This window comes from Diospyros lotus, chromosome 5 (assembly GCF_014633365.1).
Source record: "Diospyros lotus cultivar Yz01 chromosome 5, ASM1463336v1, whole genome shotgun sequence".
NCBI classification, from domain to species: Eukaryota; Viridiplantae; Streptophyta; class Magnoliopsida; order Ericales; family Ebenaceae; genus Diospyros; species Diospyros lotus.
Window position 1 is genome coordinate 11,405,183 of NC_068342.1, and position 16,865 is coordinate 11,422,047.

At 37.2% G+C, this 16,865-nt stretch overlaps 2 protein-coding genes across 2 annotated transcripts; both read left to right on the plus strand.

Moving 5' to 3' along the window:
• The first annotated feature begins 570 nt into the window (after window positions 1–570).
• LOC127802026 (cationic amino acid transporter 9, chloroplastic) lies at window positions 571–7,169 on the plus strand. The gene is made up of 8 exons (XM_052337655.1): window positions 571–877; window positions 2,195–2,604; window positions 4,787–4,963; window positions 5,062–5,286; window positions 5,379–5,555; window positions 5,855–6,091; window positions 6,515–6,604; window positions 6,854–7,169. Exons 1-8 carry the CDS (start codon window positions 625–627, stop codon window positions 6,998–7,000), a joined length of 1,716 nt encoding a protein of 571 aa, XP_052193615.1. The 5' UTR covers window positions 571–624; the 3' UTR covers window positions 7,001–7,169.
• A 1,498-nt stretch (window positions 7,170–8,667) lies between these two features.
• Window positions 8,668–15,218, plus strand: LOC127802027 (actin-related protein 2/3 complex subunit 5A). The gene is made up of 4 exons (XM_052337656.1): window positions 8,668–8,841; window positions 8,941–9,013; window positions 9,118–9,218; window positions 14,765–15,218. Exons 1-4 carry the CDS (start codon window positions 8,672–8,674, stop codon window positions 14,898–14,900), a joined length of 480 nt encoding a protein of 159 aa, XP_052193616.1. The 5' UTR covers window positions 8,668–8,671; the 3' UTR covers window positions 14,901–15,218.
• Window positions 15,219–16,865: the final 1,647 nt, after the last annotated feature.

Sequence of the window (16,865 nt, forward strand, 5' to 3'; positions counted from 1 at the left end):
AACTTATCTTGCTTCAATCATTTTACTTGCATCCTGGAGGTCATAGATTGTTTACTATTATTTAGTGAAACTTTATGGGAGTTGAATTTATCTTTACGAGTGTTGTTTATTTAGATAGTTGTTATTAATTAAAATATAGACTGGAAAAGATAGAATATGAAAAGTGTTTTGAATAGAAGAGTTTTTTTATTATATTTGTTAATTTTTTTAAAAAAATTATATGATTTTTTATTTTAAAATTTTAAAATAAATTTGTTTATTTTTTAAAAATAATTTATCTTAAAAAAATTTTATATTACTTATTTTAACAAACACTTATTTTATTAAATACTTTAATAATAACAAAAGGATAATTAATATCAATTTTGGTTAAGCTTAAAATTGAGATTTTTATCAGAAAACACAGATAATTTATGTTGTTGAGAAATAATTAAATTTTTTTACTGTTAATATAAATTAAAAAAATTGATTTTTTATTTTTAACTTAAAATTTTATCATTTAATATAATTTCTAATTTATCGTCTTATATAAACATTGTCTCAAAATCAAAATACGGAAATAACCCATCTCCCATTCGTTCACTCTCTCTGTATCGGCTTGGAGAGGGAGAGAGAGAGAGAGAGATGAGAGGCCGCGAGAAGGGCATCGCTGACTCTTCATCTTCGTCATCGTGGTTTTCGAATTTATGGTCTTCTGCTCTGAGGAGTAAGGTACTAGCTTCTCCTTATCATACAGAGACCGCCGTCCGTTCTGTCTCCGGCGATGGCCTCGTCCGCCGCCTCGGCCTCCTCGACCTCATCCTCCTCGGCATCGGGGCCTCCATCGGCGCTGGAATCTTCGTCGTCACCGGCACCGTCGCCCACGACGCCGGCCCTGGTGAGTCCGTGCTTGAATGCCAATTATTATGAACTCTGATGTATCCAATTTGGACGACCTTCCTCTTATATCTTGCTTTGCATTGAGCTTCAAATATTGTAGACGAAGATTAGTTTTTTTGTTTATTTATTTTATGTAGATAAAATGAACTTCAGATGAGCTCGAAATTTGGCGGTTTAGTGGTTGTTGATTCATTTATTGTCAGTGTAAAAATAGATATTTTATTTTGCCAACTCCACGATAATTCAATTCAATGCTATCAAGTCATGTTAGGTAACTTCCCTGATAATTTTCCCTTTACAACCTTGAAGCCATAAAAGTGGGAGTGCTTTTCAGTTCGAAGAGGCTGTCCCTCTTGGCAAATATAAAGAAATCTTACATGATACTCCATGCAGTCTCCTAATTAAACATAAAAGAAACAGCTCAGGAAGATAGTTCTATCCGATAATTGAGTGATTATCTCATAACAGAAAATAGAGGACTAAGTCTCGATGAATATACAGCTTTGCAGAGACAACTGGTATAGCCCTGATTTTCATCCGTGCTATTTTTTGAACAAAAACTTCCTAAATCATATCTTTTGCATGCCTCATCCAACACACGTGTGATCAATAGAATGTGGTAATCGGAAGGTACCCTTGCTGGTTAGCGATATTTCGATCATGCCATTTGTATACTAGTCTGGCATGCTGTTTGCATACAAATCAAAAGGTTTCTTGGAGGACCAATGACATTTCAACAGTGCCAGTGCTCTCAATTTAGCAAGCCAAAATTACATTTTTAAACGCTTTACATGCATGAATCTTAGGCTGAAAATGAATAAAAAAATGCACCATGCCAAAAGAGTATGGAGCTAATTTTACTCCATAAGGGACAGGTATCAGAAAGAAGACCTGTTGCTGACATCCAGTAGCAATCAGAAACTTGAACGTGAGTGCAGTATAGCAGTCAGATACCATAGCAGAGTATACTCCCATATATAATAAGATGATTTGCTAATTGCTCCGGCTGCCCTGTTCTTTCCAGATTTACTCAACTTGGCAATGTCCTTACCTTACCCTATTGTATGCATTCCTTGTAACTATGTCTGTGCTTCATAACTGTCTGTCTTCTATAATGTAATTACCTCGAAGGTTAAAGAATATACTAATGTGTTGCATTTGAGCCCATCTTATCCCTAGAAACTATCTTCCGTCAACCCAGAGGGCGCTTTAAAAGATCCCTGTACAGAATGGCTGTAATTCGTCGGAACTGGTTTACCCAGTTTTGGTTGGTTATTTTTGGTGATCCTCATACATTTTTAATGCTTTAATGCAGGAGTCACAATTAGTTTCATACTGGCTGGAGGGTCTTGTGTACTCAATGCACTCTGCTATGCTGAGCTAGCTTCTCGTTTTCCTGCTGTTGTTGGGGGAGCATACTTATATGCATACACAGCTTTCAATGAACTTACTGCTTTTCTTGTGTTTGCCCAACTAATGCTTGATTACCATATTGGTGCAGCTAGCATAGCTAGAAGCTTAGCAAGCTATGTAGTTGCAGTACTAGAACTCTTTCCTCTTTTCAAGGATAACATACCAAGCTGGATTGGACATGGTAGCGAGGAGCTCTTTGGAGCTGTATCATTTAACTTGTTGGCTCCAATTCTCTTAATACTTCTCACCATAGTTCTTTGTTGGGGAGTTGGAGAATCTTCTGTATTTAACTCAGTCATGACAACAACGAAGGTGAGCTTTCTATATGGTGCTTTTTGTAAAGTATCTTACCATTAAAGCATATATTGCATCTTTAAGAGCCAATTACATAAGGTATACACTTTCTGGAATGGAACCTATTGCATCTCATGGGCTTTGTGTCTTAAGGAGATTCTGTTCCTATTAAAGCAAAACATTTTTGATCCCTTTGCTTTGTGAGAGAAGTTCCTTTTTTATTTTCAAAATCATAATATACTATAACTACAGATCTTTTTGACCACAAGCCTGTGGTCAAACCTCTTAGTAAAAATCGGAAAACTGCATTTCTTTTGTTCCCTAGGTTGATACAAAATGAAGAAATAGAAAATTGCAGTTTGCTTAATAATTGATGGGAGGTTGAAATAAGGTTACGATATAACTGTAGGAAATTTAGCTGATGCAGTCAGGTGCTATCATGAAGCAAATACTAGGTCAATGACTGATGATTTTTATATATGAGTTGACAAATATTTATTGGTACAAGATACCTAAAATGTCATGAAGACATAAGTTCACGGAAAGTGATAATTTCATTCTGCAGGATCATGGATTTCCAGCCCAGTCATTCATCATGATCTTATAAAACTTTTCTATATCAAGATAGTATTAGAACTTTATCTGATCATTCCCTTGCTAGAGGAAGGCATTTGGTGTAAAATTTTGTCACATTGTTCTTTTGCATGGGTTTGTATTGTCAATGTGACTTTTAGAAATCAATTGACATCATGAATGTTGTGCCATCGACTCTTACTTCATTAGGATAAGGTGCAGTTTGATGATGATGATAATGATGATGACCAGCCAAGGCTGTCATATTGATGCAGGCTAATAACCTTTCAAGTTGCAACTTTGCTTCTTTGGTTGTTTACCTATTTATAATGTAAGCCTTCAGAATAGCTACTTGATTTGAATATTCTTTTTTTTTTCTCAAAATGAGTGTGTTACGTGATGTTAATACTAATAGAGCTTTTTTATGATATCTGCTTGGTTCTGTTAAAATTTGTATTTTTTTTTTTTGCTGAAAATTCTGACTTATAGGGAAATATTTTTGGAGTCATTTTGGATGGTAATTACCTCCCTTCTGTTTGTTTTGAACTGCTTGCCTTGCTTCATTACTTTTATTTGATACATTTGCAGTTTACAAAGATGCATGTACAAACTTATCCATGTTAATTGATTTGCACAGGGGTCAGTTCAGGTCAACTGTTAAATTGTGCTGTGTATTATACACAATAGGTTTTGTATTCTGAGGACAGTCTTAGTACTTTTTTTTTTGTATACTTAAAAACATAACAACAACAATCACTGGCCTCAATCCCACTAGGTGGGGTCAGTTACATGAATTCTCTATCCATAGTCATATCCTCTTGTAAGGCCGTTATATGCTATGTCTTGCTTAAAAATTTCTGCCAAGTTTTCTTTGGTCTTCTTGTCCCTCTTTTGCTGCAAATTTCCTACATTTCATCCACTCAACTCACAGGTGCTTCTATCGATCTTTTTCTCATAGGACCAAATCAATCATGATTCCCTTATTTTATCTTTAATAGGCACCAATCCAACCTTATTATACATGATCTTATTTTTTATTGTCTTTTCTTCTATGGCCACAAATCTGCCAACATTCTCGTTTCATATACACTCATGTTTTGTATATGTTGGTGCTTAATTATCCAATGTTTTGAGCCATACAACAAAGGTAATTCAATAGTGCTTTTATTTTGATTTTCACATCATCATAATCATCACCATCCCAAGCCTTGATCCCAATAGATGGGGTTGATTACATGGACTCTACCTCTCTAATCATCTTCTATCCATGGCCGTATCTTTTGTAAGGCTATTAAATATCCCATTTCGTACCTAAGTGCTTCTTACGAAGTTTTCTTTTATCTGCTTCTATGCCTTTTGCTATGAACTTTTTCCATATGCTCATTTCAGGGGCGCATCTATTGGTCTTCTCCTCATATGTCCAAATCATCTTAACACATCTTGTGCATCTTATCTTCAATAATGTGAGCAATAATAAATGTTATGTTACATCTATTCTGCCATTTAGTTGATGGGAAAAAGACAGTATTTATGTTAGCTGTGTGAACCATTTATGGTACATATCCTTTTGCTAATGGCTGATGAAGAAATGTTATAATTTAGCTGACAAAACTGAATTTTGAATCAGATAATCATTGTTCTTTTTGTCATAATTGTTGGAGCTTTTGAGGTTGATGTTTCAAATTGGACTCCTTTTGCCCCAAATGGTTTTAAAGAAATACTGACTGGAGCAACAGTAGTATTTTTTGCATATGTTGGATTTGATGCAGTTGCTAATTCAGCTGAAGAATCCAAGAATCCACAGGTAATTTTAGTTCAGATGGATTGGATTTGGTACATATGGTACTATAAAATTGACCTTTCTGTGAACTTTTGAATCTCTAATGTAACATGATGTTTCAGCGGGACTTACCTTTGGGCATCATGGGAAGCCTTCTCATTTGTGCTGCGTTATATATTGGTGTTTGTCTAGTGATAACTGGAATGGTATCGTACGAGCTCCTAGGGGAAGAAGCTCCTTTAGCTGAAGCTTTCACATCGAAGGGCTTAGCATATGTTTCTGTGTTAATAAGCATTGCTGCTGTTGCTGGTCTTACTACTACTCTTCTTGTAGGCCTTTATGTTCAGGTAAATTGTTGTACACTTTCACATCTTGATATGTCCTTGGCATGGATGGCCATTGAAGTAATTGAACTGGAACTGAATTTTTCTGATGGCAGTCTCGGTTATATCTTGGGCTTGGAAGGGATGGTTTGCTACCTTCAATATTTGCTAAAATACACCCAATACGCCATACTCCCATTCACTCTCAGGTGTGGGTTGGTATTGTTGCCAGCATATTGGCAGGACTTTTTAATGTGCATGTTCTCTCGCACATTCTTTCTGTTGGTTCATTGGTATGCTGCTTCCAACTTCTATCTTTAGCTAGTCTAGCTACATAAATAATATATTTTATTTTAGTAACGATATTTCTCTAGCTAGTTGGTTTGTTGCTGTTGTATCCATCACAATTTTGGATAAGTCCTTGGTTTCAGTTAATTGCACAAAGTTTGGTTACTTTTTATGACATGATTAATTGCATAAGAATTTATGGAAGTAGTTCTAGAAGACATGTGCTAAGTCGAAGCATTTCCTATCTTGAGCATCATGGACATATCGAAGATTAGGTGCACTAACCTAAGTTATGCACTTCCAGACTGGGTACTCTGTTGTCTCAGCATGTGTGGTAACCCTTCGCTGGAAGGATAAAACTGAAAGTCAAGCTTCTTTAAGCTGGATATCGAAGTGGGGGGAAGGCGTCCTTTGCCTATTTATAATTGCCTGCTGTGGTTTTGCCGCTGGAGTGATATACCGGTTTAGTGCTGCAATTATTTTTCTGATTGTGGCTATTGTTATTGCCGTCATTGCTGCTGGTTCTCTTTATTATCGACGGGTAAGTGCACTTAACCATCATATCTATGGCTCTGTGAGAAACTTTTGCTCTTGTAATACTATTTGCAGGGATGATTCCAAAGTACTTTTTAAGTACAAGAGAATGGGCATAACAAAGTACTTTGGCACAAACTCAAAAAAGGATTAAAAAAAAAAACCGATCTTCCAATTGAACAAGCTGATTTACCAGCTTCTGAGAAACAGTTAGATTTGATCCCGAACACCCCACAACACCGACCCAACAAAACAATAACAACAAAATGGAAAAGAAATAATGTATGGATGAGCTATGAATATGCTTTTCTTTTGTATCCAATGATGGTGTGTCCATTCAAAAAAAGAAAGAAAGAAACTTATTATTGATTTCTCAAAAATTGTTTCAAATTTCTTTAAGTTAATGCCCCATTTACATTCCCATTCACAGGCCTATGAAGACCCCCCAGGTTTTTCTTGTCCAGGGGTTCCAATCGTGCCGGCTGTTTGCATCTTCTTCAACATGTTCCTGTTTGCCCAGGTTTGCAACATTGTACTTCTGCCTCAATTATAGGAGGTTGAAGCTTAATTTCAAAAGGATATTTGTGTAATAAAATTTCAACTGATTAATGACAAGGGTGCACGCAAAGACAATCTTCTCTTGACCCTTCCAGACTGGAGAGTTTTGTGCATTGAAAAACACCCTTTAACCTGATCTTGCGTGGCATATTAATGTCTTGCTTTTTAGTTATTCAGCATCAAGCTGACTACTGATTCTTTCTTTTTGCAGATTCACTACGAAGCCTGGGCGAGGTTTGTTGTCCTCAGCATTATTTCAATAGGAATATACGCTTTTTATGGGCAGTACCATGCCAACCCCGTTACTTCAAAAGGGACAATTATTTATCACAGGGCACCAGCCGAAGTAACTCATTGAAACCATTGCCTACAGGGTTGTTGATTGTATCATCAATTATTGCCTTGTGTCTATGTTAACGTACACATGCGTTGAGGCAATCATGTGGTGAAAAATGCATGTATGATAATTATATTTTTATTTATTTTTGGCTAAAGATATACCCAGCGCCTCACTTTTTCACCATTTATTCATTTTGTCCCTTAACTTAAACAAGGACGTATTAGCCCCCTTAATTTTCAATTTTAAATCTATTATGTACCTCAACTATTAATTTTGTAATAATTACATACTTTAGTGCAACAAGTATTGTGCGTTAGTTACACGTGTTGTTTGACATGGCCCCACATTGACCAAGCTAATGAGAGTGTGCCACGTGTCTCGATCTGCAAGAAAGGAAGAGAGTTGGTAGTTGGCTGCGACAGATAGCTGTCTGAAATGATCGAGGAGGAAAACAATCGTCGGTGACAAAAGAGAAAGACGGTTGTCTGCGTCGTTACCCACCCATTTCCTAACTGCTGGACTGACCTCTTACGTAGTCATGTCATTACCTGCCCAGCCTAATCAGAGCCATCGTCGGCCTCTCTTCCCCTCGACCCCAATCGACACCATCGTTAGCCCTCCCGACCCCATCGTTGGCCACCAACATGAGGAAGGCGAGCTAGCGAGTGACAACTCGTCTCTCATAGCATCGGCCTAGGTTTGCCCAGCTACTAATATCGACAGTCCCCCGATCCCAGTCGACGCCTCTCACGTTGTTGGTGACTATCGACAGAGACATAAGGAGCGAGAATAAGAGAGAGGCAGCGAGTGGGAAGTCATCGACGACAAGGAAGGTTGTCGGAAAGGTGGGAAGGAGGGAGAAGAAAGAAGAAGATGATGGTGTTGCATGCACCTCAATCACGTGTGTAACACACATGGTGACTTAAGTGTCTATCACGTTGAAAATTGGAAGTCGAGGGATTAATAAGTTATTGTATAAGTTCAAAGAACAAAATGATTAAACGGTGAAAGGTGAAAGGTGAAGGGCTAGCTATGCTTTTAGCCTTTTATTTTTTAAGCCACATAAGTGGGTTCAAACTATAGACATGGTTTCCTTGCAAAATAAAAGTAAGTAAGAAGGTTATTTAAGGTTGGGTGGTCATGGTTGGAACGTAAGAAAGAAGATTTGAAAAACAACGTTTTGGAATTTGTTTTCATTATTAAATAATAACTTAGACAGATGAGTAAAGAAAAGCGAAAATGATGCGGACAATAATGTTGTTTTTGATTGATGATTTTGAAAAAAAATTGAAAAAAGTATTATCAAGCAAATTGAGAAATTATGTGATAATTAAAAACTATAATATTATTCATTTCTTTCTTTTTAATTGCAAAAATCATTCAAATTATCATTTAAGATAAAAATTAATAATTTCTAAGAGCGTTATATAATTATAACTCATTAGTAAGTTTAATTAATAAATTATTAAAATTAAAAATTCATTCAAAATTTAAAATAGTAACAAATCCTGTTCAGTATTTTTTTTTTTACTTAAGCAATGTTACATGTATTGCATTTTAATTAGAGGAGGTGTTAGGTAAAAAAAATAGTGATGTATGGTCTTCTTATTTTTTTTTTAATGAAGAGGTGTTAAATATAAAAAAAATAAAAAAATAATAGAAAGCACGAAAATTGTAATGAAATCGTAAATGTACCCTGATTATTTCGTTCTCCGGCGATTCCCGGTCTCAGAGAGAGAGAGAGAGAGAGAGAGAGGAATGGCGACGGGGCACGATGAACATATCGAAGCAGACAATGCAGAGGCCATAATCACCAGAATCGAGCACAAGACTCGAAAGATCGAGAGCTTACTCAAACAGTAACCACTTTCCTCGATCTATTCTCTTGACGATTCAATTCTTACGCACACTTGTATATTTCTGCAGCAAAACCCTAAATTGGATCTTGGTTTTGTTAGGCACAAGCCCGTGGAAGCCCTCAAGACTGCTCTCGAAGGCTCACCTCCCAAGACCAAAGACGAGAGATGCAAGGTTGCCCGCTTTCAGTTCCCTTTTAAAATTGGTGCTTTTGTCCTTGTGTTTCGTGGTTGGAGGTAAAGGGAATTTGATGTGGGTTTGTGGGTTTTTGTTTTCAGTCTGCGAATTGGCTGGTGGTGCATAGGGCTATCATGGCTATAAAGGATGTGGATGGGATGTTCTCTTCTCTTGATCCTGAGTACTATGATATTCTGATGAAGTGAGTTCCTTGATCTCTACTTGCCTTCTGCATTAGAACGATTGTATCGGTAGCATTTATTGATAAAGAAATTGGTTGCTGATTTTTGTCTGGACTTGTTGATAAAAGAGAGGTTCATTGCAAGGTTGATGAAAGAAGTCAGATTACTCTAGTTAATTGTTGAATAAGGATCTAATAAACGTAATTACTGAACCTGTGTCACTAAAACCCTTGCAGGAGATTACTTTTATGTGTAATAAATTGCTTTATTTTGCATCCCTGGTTGGCTCTTCTAGATCAGTTATGAGGATAACTTTGCCATATCAAAAGAAGGGAGCAAATGCTGTTTCCTTGTATGGTGTAGGATGAGCACAAGGGCTGCCCTCCTTCCTCCTTCAAGACAAGGGGATGGTGAACACTAACTTCCCATTGGTAGTTGGCAGAGATCTCTTTGATAGATGGTTTAGCAAGTGGACAAGAATGGGGTTAAGCATAGCAATTAAAAGAACCTTAGGGGCCCAGCAAAATAAAAAAGAAAGAAAGAAGCGTTAGGGCTATCCCATGTCTCGTTTAGGATGCTTTCCCCTATAAGACTTCTAATCCAAGTTAGGAAATGATGCTATATTGGAACTCCTAATAGGTTAGGAAATGATGCCCCTCAATAAGGAAAAGATGTCCATTCTTAACAAGTTTTGCCAGATGGGGAATTTTGCATGTTATGCAAGATTTTGTTTTCTAATTCTCCTTTAATTTAGTAGTTTGTTAAGCGTGAGCCTTGGCAACAATGGTAAGGTAGCTCCTTTGTGACTGGAAAGTTTCAGGTTTGAGTTGTGAAAACAGACTGTCTACTGAGTAAGAGTGAGGCTGCATACACCCTTGACCCTCTCAAAGCGTGAAGCCTTGCACATTGGGAACATCATTTATTAATTTAGTAGTTCACTATAGTAGTGTGGTTGATTTTTAAATTGGACTAAAAAATTGCCTTGGATGGACAACCAACCTCATGTCATGGGTGCTAGTTAGCCACCCAATCCTGCCATTTCTAGTTTACCAGTAGTGGCTTTTTCCTCTGTCAACTTTATTTGTTTAGTGATAAGCTCCCAAGAACTTCCCAAACCCCAAGCGTTGTGGTGCTTGGAGGTTGGCTATCCATCTAATGTAGTGCTTGGTCCTAGATGAGGACTGAGTTACAATTTACAACTCTACAAGGAGAGAGTCTTGTAGAGACCCCCATGTCAATGGAGAAGCTAGGACTAGAATATTGCATGTAACTAAGGTTCCTTTTCCTTATTTACTAGGCCTGTTGAGAATGGACATCATTTTCTATTTCAATTTAAAACCCTTTTGGGTTAAAGTATCCCTTATTATTAATGTAATAAGCTCTTGTGGGGTCAAAAAGCTTAACATTGCATAACAATTCTTCATGATTTGGCACCTTGATTTTCCATGTGGTAATGTTGTGCCACTAGAGCCAATCACCTAAGGGAAGACCATGAACCAACCTCATGAGACCGCTTGCAAGTGCAAGGTGTGCATTCTCCCTTTTTGGAGCCTCTAGCTCGACCAAGGACACATTTGGTGCCTTACCTTTGACAACCTTGCTTAAGGGGCTTCACTCTTTATGTTGCCTTCTCGCTCAAAATGTTATTCTTTGATTCCTATGACAACCAGCTTGGGTTAAGGGAATGCCAGCCTTTTTGAGACTGCTTTTAAAGCTTCGCTCTCCTTGTGTTGACAGAATATTCTCAAAAGGGACTAGCTAGGCTAAGGGGTTGCACTGATGCCATATGATATCCTTTGCTAGAGATATGAAGGTAACATCCATCAGTAGCCTTGGTTAAGGGACTTTGTTGTCCGGATTGCCTATTTGCTAAAATCTACTCCGTCAACTGCTATGACAACCATCTTAAGTTATAAGCAGGACACTGACATCTAATGTTTAGACCTTAGGACTTGTGAAATAGAGGTTGGACTGGAACTGATGGCTTCACTAAGGCCCTTATCTCATCATCCCCCCTTCCTTAGTTGAGGAGGAGGAGCATTAATGAGAGACACACACTAGAAGATAAACTACACTTGTTGAGGAGTTGGCACATGCAATCTCCCTCCTACAACTTCGAGGTGCCCCCAATCTAGGCTAGGAAGATGGTAGTCCCATAGGTTTTGCGTAGGTTTGCACAATTCTGTGCAGGTCAATATGACATCCAATCTGATTGTCAAATAAACAAAGCCATTTATCTTTGGGTCACTTTCATCTTATAATGATTGGACTCATTATTTCATACTTAAAACCTATGGGAGTGGCTTTATCCCTCATTATAAAACATCTCCAATATGCCATTACAAAGTTCAAAGGTGCAAGAACTCCTTTGCCTCTCACTCTCTCTACTTGTTTCCTTGGTCTTCTTACTTCTAACTTCAAATGGTCTCAGGAGCAAGGACTTTCAGGGTTCTTCTGTTGAGGCCTGCATAAGTTTATGTCAATCAACCTTTCACCCAATCTGTTAGCTAATGAGGTATCATAACCTGTATTTTGTTACTTGCTCCTTGGAAGAGTTGACCTGCATTTATCCTCTCATAGCTGAAGATCTCCAGTACACCATTGCAAAGAGCCAAAAGCTAAAGATTTCCCTTTTCCTGTTGCTTTCTATATTTTCATTTTGTTGGTCTTCTCCCTTTCAACCTTGAATGGTATCTAGACTCCTTGTGTTTGGAATCACTTCCCAGGTCTTGCTAACATGTACCTGATTTGAAATAAGCATCCTTCTCTACACATTCATGATAGTAAAGAAATATGAGGAGAGAAAACAAGAGTGATGGAGACATGTTAGAAAAGGAAAAACTAGAGAGAAAAGGTAGATAGGTAGATGGACAACCTCAAGCTGTGACACGTCAATCTAGACTCTGGGTTAAAACTTAAAGACTAGGCTGGTATCATATTGGTTGCTCCATTTACTTCAAAATGGATCCATATGAGCAAGACCTTCGAGCTATGACTCTGGGTTAAAGGCTGGGCTGGTATTGTATTGGTTGCATGTTCTACTTACTTTGCACTCTACAATAGATTATCAGCACATTACTATTAATTAGCTTTTGCCTACATCTGAATTTCTTTTAGTTGTTGGCTATTTGTTTATCATTATTCAACAACTGTGGCTCCAAAGTCATGAAATAGGAAGACAAACCAAACTAATTGTTGAGTGCCTTGAAAAGCCCACACATGATGGATCATATAAATAGAGGAAGGGTATGATCCACACATTGAGAAGGGTATTGTTTTCTTTAATTCTTTTTGATTCTCTAGATCATCTCTCCTTTGAAAGGGATGGAAAAATGTTGGTTCAACGCTTTGTTGTCTAAACGGTTTGGAATTAGGACACAGGTGTAGGTTAAGTAAATAAATGGATAGTCTTGGTTCTATAAATAGAGGAAATGTATGATCCACACATATTGAGATGTATGCTCCATAAAAAAAAGGAATTTTTATCCTTATTTTTTTATTCACTAGGTCATCTCCCTCTTGAAAGGGATGGGAAAATGTTGGCTCAACTCTTGGTTGTCTAAAGAGTTAGGACATAGGTGTAGGTTAGGTAAATAAATGGATGGTCTTGTTTCTATTGAACATACTAGTGAAAGTGAAGATTGAATTAGAAATGGTAAGGATAAAGACATTTGTGATATCACCAAGAATTGTGGCTTGGTAAATGGGTGTAACTAGTAAAACCACCACTTTTAGGATGTCCCAAGTTTGACTTGTGCTTGTTTTCACACACGTTGTTAGAGATTTCACACATGGTTAGAGAAGTGAACCTGCTTGCGGCAGTAATTTCTTGGCAAACACCATGTAAAGGGCACCTAGTCCACTTGTACCCCTTGTCTAGGATCAGGTGTACAATTATAGCTTATCAGAGTCTCCCAGGAGTAGGAGCGATATGAATTGCTTGGGTCTTGTCTTGGGGAAGAGTTACTCTAGTCACCTCTGGCCCCCTTCCAACTAAAAAAAAAATAAAAATTCACAGTTCAGTGAAATAGAATCAAGAATGTCAGCTTGAGTAGCCCAAACATTAGTGAGACTCCAATACCTTAAAAATCCAAGGGTGCCTCTGCAAGATTTGTCCTTGGAGGATGAGTCAAGACTTAAGATTAGGTCGAAAGGCACGGTCAATGGCTAAAAGGTGAATATTTTGTGTACTGCCCCCCTTGTTGGTCCTGAGGGATGGAGGAGGCTAGGCTATGGTAGACCATGAGAATTGCTAGGGATTGACCCAAAACACACAGAGGAAGGGGAAGTGAGAGTTAGCACTGAGGCTTTGTTTTGATGTGAGGCCCTATTGGCTTGGCATGCACCAGTTGTTCAAGAACTCTCTGGTGTGATGCCTCTGACAATTTTTAATGGTTTGCCTATTGGAGGGGGTGGGGGAGGGGGGATGACAAATGAGGAATGAGGCCAATATTATGTTGGAGATTTGATGGCGCAGGAAAGGTCTTCAATGCTAAGAGGATTACTTGCCCATCTCCTTTTCCCACTCTATGTAACTGGACCAAAGTTACTGGTTATATAATCAAAATTGGGTTTATTTTTTTGAGGAAGGGATATTGGTGAGAAGGGTGTGGATTGTGGCAGTTATGGGAATATGGGTCTAAGGTTGAAAGTGATGTTACTAGCTGAGGCTGTCAGAAAGAAGTGGGAATGGTGGACTAGAGGATTATGTTTTAGCACTGTTACATTTTGGGTACTTAGTAGGTATCTAGATTGGGGGTCTAGCTGGAATTAATCATAAAAGGAAAAAACTGGATGGGTCTGATGATGACGATGCAGGCTGCTGGGGTTAACCAATAGTGAAGAAAAAGAAGAATTCTTTCTAAGGCTCTCTCATAATATCTCCTATATGTCAATTTAATTGTCATTTATTGGTATTGCTCTTTTCTATCAATTGAACTAAACCAAAGAAACTGAAGTAGATAATTGCAGTTCTTATAGCTTTGAGGGCTGCATTTATAGCTATGAGGACACCCATGTTGTTTGTGAGTGTGGGCACTTACTCTGCCTGGCATTTTGGCAGATGAAGAGCCCTTCTCTGGTTTATGATCTTGTACGATCTTTACAACAAATATGTCAAGTCTTTATCCCACTACAGGAGGCTTGGGAGCGTTCTCACTCCACCTTTTGTGGTTTGGTGGTGCCCCGACTATTCAAGTCACAAGTTTATTGGGGTGGGGGGTTCTTAGCAAGGGCTTTGCCCAGGAGGCATGAATGGCCTTGGCCTGGTGAATTGCCTTATTTGGGGTCCATGGGTGAGATCAATACAGGAGATGAGTGGCCGAGTGCTCCAAGTCCCTCGGGCCATTGGTGTCCCTTGTGCCTGGGTTTCCTCTTTTTGGTTAGCAAAAATAAAAAAGTTTTTTACGTTTATATTAACCATATATGTTCATAAAGGTCTCAACTTATTCTTATATGTATTTGTCACTGTTGCTTTCCCCGGATTTTCGGGTCCTTGAGTTGTGCAGGTTGCTGTTTGAAATTATTTGACGAATCAAGACCTTGATCTTCTTGTTAAAATTTTTAGGTACTTATACAGAGGCTTGTCCACCGGAGATCGGCCCACATGTGACCAATGTTTACGGATTCATGAAAAGTTGACTCAGAGAGCTGGATTAGGTTGCATATTACGTGCCCTAGCAGACACCGTGAATACCGTTTGATTCCCTATTGTATCATTCATGGGACTTAAAAAAGGAGGATCACATTCACTTGGTTATTTTCCTTCCAAGAATTATGTGTGCCAAATCCACCTGCTACTTTGAAATGTCTACAACTGATTAGCAAATTCTCGAAAGATACTTGCATAGGTCTCACACAGGAGATTCTCAGTGCTGCTGTTTATATCCTAATTAAGACCACCTTTGTATATGAGAAAATATTCAATGCAACTGCTGATGGTTTTATCAGTCAATATCATGTTGCCGATATATACAGAATGCAACCAAACACATGATAGTGGACGACAGGATAAAATCTAATTCGATTTTTTTTTTTTCAAATTTATTATAAATTACCTACCGGCTACCGTCATGTATTCAGGGAGTCGTATGTATGTATGTATGTATGTATGTATGCATGCATGTTAAAACGTGAGATTTACTTGCTAACTTTGAGCTTGCTGAGTGCTGATGTGGTATCACAGTTGTTGTATCGAGTATTTTCTCCTTGGTATAGAGAAGCAATGGAGGTTTCTTTGCTGCTTTGTTAATCTTCTGATTCTCCTATGCAGAAGCTGACTGACTATTATTAATGTTTCTTGAATCTAACACTTTTAGCCTTAAAATTCTTGATTCCATTCCTTGGTACTTCATTTCTTGTCATGTCTTAACTTCAAATAAAAAAAAAATAAAAATGAGGTGTATATCTCATCTCGAGTCTCAAAATGAACCACCATTTTCTTTTCTTTTCTTTTCTTTTTATTTTGAGAAGTGAAAAGAAAAAGAAAAACACCAATCAGAATAAGTGTGTGGATGTATGAATTTCTTTTTTCAGAAGAAGTAGATCTTAAGTAAGTATTTGTTAATTTAAAAATAATTTAAGTAGATTTATGTAAAATTGGCAGTAAATTTAATAAAAAAATGAATATTACAGCAAAACTTAAGTAGCTTTCTATAATTATATCTTAATTAAATAATGGGTAGTCTGGATGCACTTCTTGTTTTGCAAGATTGTGAGATTTATTTTCATACATAATTTTATTTTTGGTTTGTAAATAAATAAATTATTTTTACAATAAAAACCCATAATAATTTACATACAAGTCAAAATTTTAGTTTGCATGTTTATTATATATATGTGTATGGGCTTATGAATTATGACCAATATTCGATGATGCACTAAGAATACTTGCACTTCGAAAATGCCTCCATTCATATAATCCTTCTTTTTTTCTGTATCTTGTTAATTCATGCATTTTGTAATATAACAAATATATTTTCATAACAAAGTAGTAGTACCTAACATAATAACAATTAACCGTCACCTTCAATCAATAAACAAAATAAAGTATATCTTATAATTATATGATTATTATATATTTAAATTAGTTATGATGCAAAAAAAAAAAAAAAAAAAACCATGCAATTGTAAACAGTTAATAAAACTTAAAAGTTATATATATATATATTTTAACTAATCATGGAATTAAGACCAAAAAAATTCAACAAAACGTGCAAAGAATGGGATGGTTATTGGTTAGACGCATGCAAACAATCAAAGGCCAGCCAAAAATCATAAACAAACTATGGGACTGGATGGGGCCATAAACCTGCCATCAACGTCTAGCTAAGCTAGTAGACTATTATACTTAAATCAATGTGTAATATATTAGGCCAATAGTTAGTACTTCTTTACATTAGAAGAAGGTAATGAAGACTTCTATGGTGAACGGGGCATCTTCTCCTTTATGAATTAATTTGTTGGTAGAGGAGATCATCAAATCATCGAGCACAAAAACAAAAAGAGAAGATGCCCTGTCACTGCCAGCTTAATTAATTACCCAGTGACTGTCCCCTGAGAAATTAGGGATGAAAAACGGAGACTCTCATCTCATGATGAGTTTAAGCTATATGTGTATCTTAGTCCCCCACACCATCGGTGTACAAGTGAATCCAAAATTCTAATCA